Source organism: Oncorhynchus nerka, linkage group LG28, assembly GCF_034236695.1.
Source record: "Oncorhynchus nerka isolate Pitt River linkage group LG28, Oner_Uvic_2.0, whole genome shotgun sequence".
Taxonomy (NCBI): Eukaryota; Metazoa; Chordata; class Actinopteri; order Salmoniformes; family Salmonidae; genus Oncorhynchus; species Oncorhynchus nerka.
The window spans coordinates 43,522,001-43,534,990 of NC_088423.1; the positions used below are offsets into that span (position 1 = coordinate 43,522,001).

At 47.4% G+C, this 12,990-nt stretch overlaps 1 protein-coding gene across 1 annotated transcript in view; it reads right to left on the reverse strand.

Annotated features, from left to right (window-relative positions):
- The window catches only part of LOC115113252 (baculoviral IAP repeat-containing protein 6-like), a 142,214-nt gene that overhangs the window by 100,379 nt on the left and 28,845 nt on the right, over positions 1-12,990 (reverse strand). The window contains 13 exon segments of the mRNA XM_029640721.2: positions 459-590; positions 790-921; positions 1,163-1,323; positions 1,683-1,908; positions 2,181-2,330; positions 2,913-4,295; positions 4,298-4,429; positions 4,537-4,595; positions 4,699-4,865; positions 5,070-5,292; positions 6,858-6,940; positions 7,211-7,322; positions 7,474-7,667. Coding sequence (XP_029496581.2) covers positions 459-590; positions 790-921; positions 1,163-1,323; positions 1,683-1,908; positions 2,181-2,330; positions 2,913-4,295; positions 4,298-4,429; positions 4,537-4,595; positions 4,699-4,865; positions 5,070-5,292; positions 6,858-6,940; positions 7,211-7,322; positions 7,474-7,667 — 3,154 coding nt within the window.

Below are 12,990 nucleotides of genomic sequence, written 5' to 3' on the forward strand. Positions count from 1 at the left end.
ACAAAGCAGCAGAAACACCACTGAAAAAAATCTAACATACAATACAATACATACATAGACAGGGGGGGAGAGGATTCACAGCAAAAAGTTCTGAGGAAACAAATGGCCATCAAATCAAATATTATTGGTCACATACACATGGTTAGCAGATGTTATTGCGAGTGTAGCTTCTAGTTCTGACAGTGCAGCAATATCTAACAATTCCACAACTACCTAATACACACAAGTCTAACTAAAGGAATGGAATAAGAATATACATTTAAATATACAGATGAGCAATGACAGAGCTGCATAGGCAAGATGCAATAGATAAAATCCAGTATATACATATGAGATGAGTGGCGTTATTATTAAAAGTGGCATTATTAAAGTGACTAGTCATCCATTTATTAAAGTGGCCAATGATTTCAAGTCTGTATGATTTCTTCAATGTGACTCGATGTTGCAGATACTGTTACCTTTGACCAGCTTGGGGCTGGTGAGGCTAAGCATCCCAGCGTGGCCTGAGAGGTCCAGACCACTGGCCAACCACACAGGACCACACAAGATATCCTCCTTATGGTCCTCTAGGAAGGTGCACAGCCTGGAGCCTGGACGGGGGAAGAGCAATGTGATGAAACCTCCGCTTGGCTGAGGAACCCCTCGGATAGCTGCGTTACCCTCAGAATCGCCAGTAACGATAATCATCTACAATCTGGCGACGCAACCCACAATAATCAAGTGTCGAACACCGTCGGAGGAAAATACATCGGGTGTCTATCAACGCTGGCTGCCCCTGCAGCTCCCTACCTGGTGTCTCTTCGATGTCCATGAACTGGATGTCGTCTGTGAAGTCGTGCATAAGCGGCTGTCCGTTCCTCTCCCCGTTGGCATGGAGAACATGGGACAGGGGGAAGGAGATCTGTCTGTCAACTGCCGTCTCTGGAGAGAAATGTTATACATTTCTTTTGACGAATTGAGAGACGGTAGGCAGCAGAGGCAGACACGGACGTCTACAAATAAGACTAAAATGTGATGTCATGCATGATCATAAATGATATGGTCAATATTTCCCTGCAAAAGGCTAGTTTCTCTACGGTAACCAGTCCTCCTGTTCATAGTATATGTTCCAGATACTGTCTTGTCAAAATTAGGCAACAGAGATCGTGGTGAGTGTCCTCACCATTGACCTTGCCCAGACCTGGGGCCTTGTTCTTCAGCAGGGTGATCTGGATCTGAGGAATGTTAGTGATGTTGGCATTCATGACGAACTTGAAGTCCACGTGGCCCACCATGCAGGCCTTGGGAAGGACCAGTTCAAACACATGCTCGTCCCAGCTGGAGCTACAACCCACAAGGAAAACATGGCCGCATTATTCACCTACACAAATAAGAGTCTACTTTCTAGTCTTTAAATGTCAACATATCCTAGGCTACTTTTGTTTTCTATAGGAGCTTGAGAGGTTATGTCAACATAGAAGTTCAAAGTTAAAAAGGAACATGTGGATGTCGTCCTCAATGAGGAATTCCTAGTGTGTGAGAACATACAAAATGTGCAGCCATTATCAAATAGCGTTTATGTATTAATGTGTGTGGTATTTGCAGACAAGACTTACGAGAAATGCCTCAGTGACTAAGTGCACACACCCCATAAGTATTCTACCCACACCCATACCCACCCTGTCACGCCCACACGTCCGTACCTGTCGCTCTGCAGCTTCCAGGTGCGTGTGTGCTGGGCGGCGTCTCCATGGTGCTGCTGGTGCAGATGCTGGGGGTGGCGGCGCTGCTGCTGCTCCTGCTGCACCTCCACCCAGCAGGGCGGCACCGTGGCTGAGAAGCGCGGCGTCAGCGTCTCGAAGCGTGTCAGCTCCACCAGCGACGTCAGGCTCTCCACGGCCAACGCTTGGTCCACCAGGAGGTCAACTCCTTACAGGGAGAGGAGGTTGGCAGAGTAAAAAATAAAATATAAATCACAGGATGTAAAGAACTTGATTGTGATTGAGGCGTTTTCACTGTCTGGACAGTATCATGTAGTCTATCAACATGTGCTTTCAATGGAAAGAAGGTTCCAATAAGCGACTCAGTTTTCTCACCACCTATTAAATAACCAACAAAGGTGAAAATGAGGAAAAAACAGGGATGCAGACAGTTATTGAATGAGCAGAGACGTGAAGCATAACGGGGTCTGCATCTCCTACCTGTGATCCCTGGGCTCGAGGGGTTGGACGAGGGCTTGGTTCCCTCCAACAGCTGTTCAGACCCTTTAGAAAGGGGGCCATCGACAAAAATGTCGGCGTCATCTATATCGTCACACACACCTCCAATTTGAAGGAAGTGAAGTTCTCCACCTGGGGGGGGGTTAGATGACAGTGGTAGACTGAAAACATTCTAAATATGAAAGAGATCCAAAAGTTACAGGTCCAAGAAGTAGGCTGAGAAAGTGGCCGACAACTCTCTCTTTGTTCTACCAAAGAGGAAAAGAAATTCCCCTTGAAAATCACTCATGCCTGCTACAGAATAAATATCTCTATATATTTTCAAATCATATTACAACTGGTTTCTTTTCCGCTTTCGTTGAAAGCCAGCCTGCAGCACAGACTGGAAAACAGCTTGGTGGACCAGACCGCGATACAAATGTTAATAGACAAATCTGACTCGGGGGGAAAAATTGAATATAAACTTCAGTAGCAGCCCATCTCTCATCCCTAGACCAAAATACCAGCCTCCAGTACTCGCTCAATGTCAGCCACACACAGACGGCGTCGCAGGTTACTTTTCTGCAGTCGTTTTCATTGTTGTATCATACATACTAAACGCATATCCAGATGTTGTGAGATACATTACAACTATTAAAAACTGTAAAACATGATCTGCACCATTAAAACCTGGGGAAGAGATATTTCTAGCCTAGATTGTGGAGCCGTCCTCACCTTTAGTGCAAGCGCAAAGGCGGTCAGTCCCGGAGCAGTAGGTGACTGCGACGAAAGGGTCAATCTCATCCACTATCCCGTCCTTCTTGGGTGGCTCCACTTTGGCCAGGACCTCCAAAGTGGACAGGTCCAGGATCATGATGTACCCTGCCTGAGTGGTGACCACCAGGTGGCCCAGTCCGACCACGTCCGCCTGCTTCACCTTGGTGCTGCTGGGAGCAGCTGTGCTGCTAGTACCAGTCCCTGGCCCACATCCGTGGCCGCAGCCGTTTTTAAGCCCACGCCGATGTGTCTCCTCCGGGGCCTCCTCGCTGTCGTCCTCCCTCCCGTCCAGCACGTCTGGCGGGAGCAGGATGAGGGAAGTGACGGCGTCCCGGGGGTCTCTGATGTGCTGCACCTTGACAGGCTCCTCCTCCAGAGTGACAATGCGGGTGGAGTAGTTGAGCTTGTAGAGGGCCAGATAGCCACCACCGCCACATCCTCCCAGGGGCCTGGACGGCTGTTGTCGCTGGTCAGGGGGGGGCAGGATGAGTGGGGTCTGAGGGGGAGAGGCGGAGGGAAGGGCCTCGTGGCCGTTGGCCAGTGTGGGCAGGGGCTGGAGCTCTCCCTTACGGCGGCTACAGAGGGCTGAGTGGAGGCGGTTAAGGTTGTTGAGGGCCTCCACCTGGTTGATGGCGCTGAGAGACTCCACGGAGCAGGGCTGTAGCCCCACCAGCAAGTGCACGCCGTCTGAACAGGGTGTGACGGAGTCCACGTAGAGGTTCTCCTCCTCCAGCTGCTTGGGCAGTCGCAGACACTGCACCAGGGCTCCGGGCCGCGGCGCCAGCGAGCTCCACTTGTCCCCGTCCAGGGCGGCTAGGTTTGCAGCAGCGTCTGCAAACTGCTGGATGTAGGTGATGGGCGGGTCCTGGAGCAGCAGCTGCTCATGAGTGTCGAACTCCATCTCGATGATCTGCGGCACGGAGAAGCCCTCCTCGTGCAGCCCCTTGCTCATCAGATTGTTCATCTGGGCAAACACCTTGCCCGACGACTTCTCGTCCGACTCCTTGATGCTGTAGAGCAAGAGCACAGGCATAGTCCTGCGCACGGCAGGAGCGGCTGGGTTTGGCGAGCCCAGCTCCATGGGAGGTGGATTGCAGGTCTCCATCTCTACAGGCCCCTGGTCAGGTACGGCATGGGGGAGCTCGGGGCCCTGAGTCCTGAGAGGGCCGTCCATGGTGCGGCGGGCGGAGGGGGGTGGGGCGGCAAGCGGGGAGCCGGCGGCAGAGCGGTAGCTGAGCAGGCCTCCAGCCAGAAGGCAGGGGAAGGGAATGTTGTGGTGCTCCGCGGGCTTCTCCTTGGCCTTGTCGGCCTTGACCTGGGCCAGGGAAGGGTTGGCCCCAGCTCCTCCAGGTCCTTGACGGTGTCCTCTAGCACGCTGGCCACCACCTCCCACTGGAGCTTCTCTGGCTGCTGAAGGAGGCTGAGTGCTGTCACGCCCAAGCTCACCTCCATGCTCTCCCTTTGGGACGGGTGGCCTGGGAACAGGAGAGGGGACAAAAATAAAATGCCATAGCTCAACTTATGGATACCTAGAAAGTCTACGGAGCAAAAGAGTAACAAGATTTGAAGAGCGGCCTCATACCGGTCACCGACTCTGATCTGGAATGCTCTTCACTGTCGGAGTCCTCCAACTGATCGTCACTGGCAAAGACAGAAACAAAAACACATTTCCTCTTTTACACGCACTTAACACCATTGAAACTTTCATTGACTCGGTACATAGAATGGGTGTGTCCAGTAGTACCTGTCCCCCTCTAGTTTTGGTATGTCTGAGCAGCTGGAGGAGTCCTCTAGCCAGGCTAAGGTGGGCCTCCTGGACTCCTGGGTCCCCAGGGCCAGCTCGCTCCCAGACAGAATCAGCTGCCTCAGGATGGCCGGGTCATAGGGGTTGATTTCAAATTTCAAGTGCACCTAAGAGGAACACAAAACATCATGAATCAACAAATCACATTTACAAACATTAGTAATATCCTTACGCACATAGATTAATGCATTCATGCAATAAGTTGTATTAAGTCTGATGAATGGGCCCAGACATCCAGGACAAAACATGGAGGCAGACATCAACAAAACTGTACCTCATGTTTCCTGCCTCGCCGCGCTGCACAGCCTTACCTTCATGAGCTTGGACAAGTCCCAGATGCAGATCTTGCCACGCTTTGTGGCGGCTGCCAGGAAGTGTGGGCAGCTGCCGAAGCCGTAGCAGGCGATCTTATCTGAGCCATCAGGGGTGGGGAACTGTGCGGGGCTGGTGGCTAGCGTGACGGACAGGGGCACGTTCTGGGTGTGCTCACCCTTCACAAATGGACAGTTGGGGGAATGTCGCTCGTGCTCAGACCTGACGGGAAGGCCGGGGCGTGATCATTATGTTGAGAGGTAAATAAATGTGCGATCTGAAGGTTGTGGTGTGTGTATGTGTACAGTGCATTCTGACTCTTTCACTTTTTCCACATTTTGTTATGTCACAGCCTAATTCTAAAATGTATTAAAATAATGACAAAGCGAAAACAGGTTTAGAAATGTTCGCAAATGTATTAAAAATTTAAAAACAGAAATACCATATTCACACCCTTTGCTACGAGACTCGAAATTGAACTCAGGTGCATCCTGTTTCCATTGATCATTCTTGAGATGTTTCTACAACTTGATTGGAGTCCACCTGTGGTAAATTCAATTAATTTGGACATGATTTGGAAAGGCACACACCTGCCTATATAAAAGTCCCACAGTTGACAGTGCATGTCAGAGCAAAAACAAAATTCATGAGGTCAAAGGAATTGTCCGTAGAGCTCTGAGACAGGATTGTGTCAAGGCACAGATCTAGGGAAGGGTACCAAAACATTTCTACGGCATTGAAGGTCCAAGAACAGTAGCTTCCATCAATCTTAAATGGAAGAAGTTTGGAACCACCAAGAGTCTTGCTAGATATGGCCACCCAGCCAAAATGAGAAGTCAGGGGAGAAGGGCCTTGGTCAGGGAGGTGACCAAGAACCTGACGGTCACTCTGACAGAGCTCCTCTGTGGAGATAACCTTCCAGAAGGACAACCATCTCCGCAGCACTCCAATCAGGCCTATAATGTAGAGTGGCCAGACAGAAGCCCCACCTCAGTAAAAGGCACATGACAGCCCACTTGGAGTTTGCCAAAAAACACCTAAAGCCTCTCTGATCATGAGAAACGAGATTCTCTAGTCTGGTGAAACCAAGATTGAACTCTTTGGCCTAAATGCAAAGCGTCACGTCTGGAGGAAACCTGGCATCATCCCTACGGTTAAACTTAGTGGTGGCAGCATCCAGCTGTAGGGATGTTATTCAGCGGCAGGGACTAGGAGGATCGAGGGAAAGATGAACGAAGCAAAATACAGAGGGAATTGATGGAAACCTGCTCCAGAGCGCTGGGCGAAGGTTCACCTTCCAACAGGACAATTACCCTAAGCACACAGCCAAGACAATGCAGGAGTGGCTTCGGGACAAGTCTCAATGTCCTTGAGTGGCCCAGCCAGAGGCCGGACTTGAATCTGATCGAACATCTCTGGAGAGACCTGAAAATAGTTGTGCAGTGATGCTCCCCATCCAACCTGACAGAGCTTGAGAGGAATGGGAGAAACTCCAAATACAAGTGTGCCAAGCTTGTATGGTCATACCCAAGAAGACACAAGGCTGTAATCGCTGACAAAGGTGCTTCAACAAAGTACTGCGTAAAGGGTCTGAATACTTCAAATGTGTTTTTTTTTTATATATATACATTTGCAACAACAAAACATGTTTTAGCTTTGTCATTATAGGGTATTTGATGAGGTTGATTTTTTGTTTTTTTATTTTAGAATAAGGCTGTAATGTAACAAAATGTGGAATAAGTCAAGGGGTCTGAATACTTTCCAAATGCACAGTATGTGTCACTCACCATGGTTCATCTGTGGGCTCCCAACACACTAGGCAGACACTGCATGTGAAACACATGGCCCTGTCATCACCGGTGGAGGCAGGCTGCAGAGGGAACGAAGAGAGACAAGGCATTTCCAAACTGTGAGAAACTCCAAGTCAAGTACTAATCTATTACACTTTATGAACAGCAATAAATATATTTTATACTGCGTCAGCAATAGTGTGCCATACAGCAACGTGTCTGTCAAACAGCATGCAAACTTGTGTGCATGCATGATAAACATGTAATTGGAGGATGAAATAGTAAATCAATTCATATGTAAGCATTAGAGACAGAGAGCTGATGGGAGACGGTGTCCTTACACTGCCTACCTGGTGGTAAAATCCTGCTTGGGCCATAGGGTCAGGCTGTGCCCACCTGTACCCGGCGTGGGGCCATGACATGAACGTTTCTCTCCTATTGGCTTCACTGTACATTAATGATCTGAAAGACAGACAGCAAGAGTCAATACCTTATTAATTCAGAAATGACGGCAAAACATAAAATTGGTAATGGAGAGATAAAAGTTAATTCAGTGATTTTCACGCCTCTGTGGTGCACGGTGAGGTTTGTCATGGTTTAAGGTCCTGCTCACCTATCTACAGAGCGCCCTGGGCCCACCCCCAGCTCAGACCGTGCGCTTGGTAAGAGGTAGGAGAGTCTGTCCATTATGAACGAGGCCACAGACAAGGCAGCGACATTCTGGTTTATCTTCTTCAGCTCATTCACGATGGCACTGGCGACCAACTTTAGCACATGGTGTGGAAGATGGAACGTCACTGTTGCCCACTGGAGAGAGAGAGCGACAGACAGCGTTAGGGAAGGAGAGAGAAGGGTGTCCCTTCAGTGTGTCATTTTAGTAATACTGCTTCCCTTCCCTGTTGGTACAGCAGATAAAAGTATACAACCAGGGTTCGCCCAAATTCACATATATTATACAATGTATGCCACTCTGTGACAAGTCACTGGGAAAGTGAAAAGTCAAATCCAGAGTGAAAAGGCAAATCCAGCAGTGTGACTTGGGATCCGGCCAAGGAAGAGATGCCCGATGTTAGGTAAACTGCAAATACCAGGCCTTGGTCCTGCATTGGATTTGCAAGGGGAGTGTATTTCTTTTGATACAGAAAACATTCACCACATAGCAAGCTAAAGCAATGGGTGCTAAATTAAATGGGGCAATAAAATTATCTTGATGTAACAGAGTGCAGGTTGGCACTCTGACGGCCAGTGGAGTGGATTCTTCTGCCCTGGTTCTCAGCAATGGAACCAGGGCTAAAACATGTGCATGAGTAGAAACCTGTGAGAGTCATGTGTTGGGTCACTCACTGGTTATAGAACAACATATACTGTTACAGACATCACTTTTAAATAAGACTGAACAAGTAGGTCACCCAGTCCTGTGTGAGGGAGGCAGGGCTGTTCCAGACAACACAAAATATCTTGCTCGACCTGTTCTTTTGTCCAATCGATTGGTCTACATTTTTAAATGTATTTTTTCATATATAGACACTTGTGCTTAAAATCAACTATATATATTTTTTTCTTAAGCTTTATTTAACTAGCAAGTCAGTTAAGAACAAATTCTTATTTACAATGACGGCCTACCGGGGAACCGTGGGTAAACTGCCTTGTTCAGGGGAAGAACGACAGATTTTTACCTTCGCAGCTTGGGGATTCGATCTAGCAACCTTTCGGTTACTGGCCCAACGCTCTAACCACTAGGTCACCTGCCGCCCAATATATGCACTGAGCTTGTCTAATGCTTTAAGATCTCTGTTAGATGAAATAATTAAGACAAGTGACTAGAAGGAGTCCGACCGCAATTGATTTGATTGTGCCTGGCTCAAACTTGCTGCTCTGTGAAGGAAAAAAAAAGAAAAAAGAAAAAGACTAGCACCCATTGTCTCCTCCCTGGTGCAGCGACTACCACAGAACATCAGTGTTTATCACGCTTAGGCCTACAGTTCAATGGTAGTTATACAAGGCTGCTATACTAAGTCTACTAATGCTAACTAAATTACTTATTATAATGATAATAACAAAAAGGAGATCAAGAAAGAGGGTGATTAATATTATTATGGATGCATGATATATCGGTGAACATATCGGAATCAGATGATATTAGCTAAAAAAGACCAACATCGGCCCGATGTCTAGTTCAACGCCGATGGTTTTTCACAATGTCAAAGCTGACGTGCTTTATCTATATAACGTCGGTACATGACGTAATGGCGCCACAAAAAAAGTTTGCGCTACACATGCAACACAGCATTCCTAAACGAGCCCACAATGTCTACTGTGTGGCTCGATAAGTCAAGCCGAGCAGTCATTTGAAAGAGTAATAACATTTCAGCGAGACAACTCAAAGGCGACATTCATTAACACCAAGATAATGGAATTCATTGCCCTTGACAATCAACCGTTCTCTGTCGTGGGTGATGCGGACTTTCGCAACTGGTCGAGCACCTGTACACACTACCAAGTGCGCTATTTTTCAGATGTTGCCCTACCGGAGTTACACAGTAATATAGTCACTGCTATTAGCTTCACGACTGACCTTTGGACCAGCGATATCAGCCCCATGAGCATGCCGAGTCTGACAGCAGTGGGTCGTCGAGGATTTTGTACTGAGGAAAGTAGTATTGCATGCTCATGAATGTGCTGGTTGTCATGCCGCTGCTGCCATTTCAACGGCATTTGAGAACATGTTTGAAACATGAACACACTAGCTAGCTCCATTCGAACTTACTCGATAAATAAGCTCATCAACTGTGCCTGCAGCAGACTTGATACCCTCTGTCATGGCAGTGAAATGCCTGCTGAACAAAACTGCCGACAGGCTGTGAACAAGCAATTGGGTGGCATTCTCGCTTTACTGTGTCGCAACCATGCCCGATGCTAAGTACAAGAACCGCTATTTCAATGCAGACAAGAAAAACAGGGTTTACGTGAAATGTTACATACACAGCTGGACAAGATGGAAATGGACATAGTGACCGTGCGCACCAAGGAAGAAAGGCCACGGACAGACAGTGCTGAAACTTCACTGCTTGACATGCATGATGAAATCCTGGTTGAAATATGAAACAACTGAACAAATTAACGTAACAGAATAGCAAGTAAGTGAAAGAAATGGGTTTTGATTATGTTTTACTGGTAATGGGTTACAGCGTTGGACTAGTAACCGGAAGGTTGCAAGTTCAAACCCCCGAGCTGACAAGGTACAAATCTGTCGTTCTGCCCCTGAACAGGCAGTTAACCCACTGTTCCCAGGCCGTCATTGTAAATAAGAATTTGTTCTTAACTGACTTGCCTGGTTAAATAAAAAGGTATAAAAAAATATACTTTTTTTTTTAATGGGGACATATGTAAATGCCAAAAACACTGGACCAATTGTGCGTTGCCCTGTGGGACTCCCAATCACAGCCGAATGTGACAACGTGCCTGGATTGGAACCAGAAACTGTAGTAACGCCTCTTACACTGAGATGCAGTGTCTTAGACCGCTGCGTCCGTGTGTGTTAACTATTGAACTGTAAATTTGACCATTTGGAACAGTGTAAACACTAAATAAATAATAATCCTTTTTTTTCTTTGTAATACCAGAGGCGCAGTTCTAATGAAAAAATGTATTAGAGCATAGCAAATATAAAAACAGCAGCCAAACAAATACTGAAACACGCAACACAAGCAGGATGTGTCTTGTTTCTCTTGATATAGTACATATGGATGATTTATAAAGCCAGGCACATTTAACAGTTAGGCTTTTGATTATAGATCTAATTAAGTTGGGGTTTCCTCTCTCCTCACTTTTCTTAGATAATAAGACAAGGGCTGTTTTCTCATCTCTTCAATCTGTTGTTGCCTCCGCCACATCGTTCTCAACACCAACATGCTGGTTAACTTTGCTATAATGCACATAGCAACAAGGTGTAGGACAAGGCGCCAAACACAACTCACGGGTGTTTCAGAACCGTATATTTTTTTGTTGGTTTGCTACTGCTCAACTAACGAAATCGCGATCTACCTTTCGATGACTGGCCCAATGCTCTTATCCGCCCGTCTTAAAAGGCACAGTGCAGTCAAAAACATTCCACACTGAGGTTGGAATAATATGGTCAAATTTTTTAAATGATGATAATGCCCTTTTAGTATAAGAGCTGTTTGAAAAGACCGCCTGAAATCTCAGCCTGTTTTGGCGGGAGGAAGTTCTGGCCTTCCATTGCTAGTTAACAAGCAAACTTTCAGGGGATAAACTAGATGACTATATACAAATACTTTGATTTGGTAGCCATCTATAGTGGTGGTGAAGGTAGTATGACTGAAAACTTTACCAGAACGAGGACTTGTCAATGTCGAGCTCTTTCCAAAATGATGTTGTTTGCAAAGCTAGCTACATACCTGAAAGTACCTGTCCATTTGGCATCTGAAATTGCATGATCATTGATGTTTACTGATCATGGAAATCATGCAGTTACTGCCTGTATAACTATGAGCTAAGTGTGTGCAAATGTTTTGCATGGAATAAACCAGAAATGTATAGTTCTGACTACACTCAATATATGACATTTAAACCAAATAGTTAACATTTATTTAACAATCCCTTGAAATAAGCACATAGCCATCAATGGTTTTAGTGGAGCTGGGGTTCTCCTTGTCCCCCAGTGGCCAAATCAAACGCATTGTGACATAAAATGAACTACACTGCTCAAAAAAATAAAGGGAACACTTAAACAACACAATGTAACTCCAAGTCAATCACAGTTATGTGAAATCAAACTGTCCACTTAGGAAGCAACACTGATTGACAATAAATTTCACATGCTGTTGTGCAAATGGAATAGACAACAGGTGGAAATTATAGGCAATTAGCAAGACACCCCCAATAAAGGAGTGGTTCTGCAGGTGGCAACCACAGACCACTTCTCAGTTCCTATGCTTCCTGGCTGATGTTTTGGTCACTTTTGAATGCTGGCGGTGCTTTCACTCTAGTGGTAGCATGAGACGGAGTCTACAACCCACACAAGTGGCTCAGGTAGTGCAGCTCATCCAGAATGGCACATCAATGCGAGCTGTGGCAAGAAGGTTTGCTGTGTCTGTCAGCGTATTGTCCAGAGCATGGAGGCGCTACCAGGAGACAGGCCAGTATATCAGGAGACGTGGAGGAGGCCGTGGGAGGGCCACAACCCAGCAGCAGGACCGCTACCTCCGCCTTTGTGCAAGGAGGAGCAGGAGGAGCACTGCCAGAGCCCTGCAAAATTACCTCCAGCAGGCCACAAATGTGCATGTGTCTGCTCAAACGGTCAGAAACAGACTCCATGAGGGTGGTATGAGGGCCCGATGTCCACAGATGGGGGTTGTGCTTACAGCCCAACACCGTGCAGGACGTTTGGCATTTGCCAAAGAACACCAAGGTTGGCAAATTCGCCACTGGTGCCCTGTGCTCTTCACAGATGAAAGCAGGTTCACACTGAGCACGTGACAGAGTCTGGAGACGCCGTGGAGAATGTTCTGCTGCTTGCAACATCATCCAGCATGACCGGTTTGGCGGTGGGCCAGTCATGGTGTGGGGTGGCATTTCTTTGGGGGGCCGTACAGCCCCCCATGTGCTCGCCAGAGGTAGCCTGACTGCCATTAGGTACCGAGATGAGATCCTCAGACCCCCTGTGAGACCATATGCTGGTGCGGTTGGCCCTGGGTTCCTCCTAATGCAAGACAATGCTAGACCTCATGTGGCTGGAGTGTGTCAGCAGTTCCTGCAAGAGGAAGGCATTGATGCTATGGACTGGCCCGCCCGTTCCCCAGACCTGAATCCAATTAAGCACATTTGGGAAATCATGTCTCGCTCCTTCCACCAACACCACGTTGCACCACAGACTGTCCAGGAGTTGGCGGATGCTTTAGTCCAGGTCTGGGAGGAGATCCCTCAGGAGACCATCCGCCACCTCATCAGGAGCATGCCCAGGTGTTCTAGGGAAGTCATATAGGCACGTGGAGGCCACACACACTACTGAGCCTCATTTGGACTTGTTTTAAGGACATTACATCAAAGTTGGATCAGCCTGTAGTGTGGTTTTCCACTTTAATTTTGAGTGTGACTCCAAATCCAGACC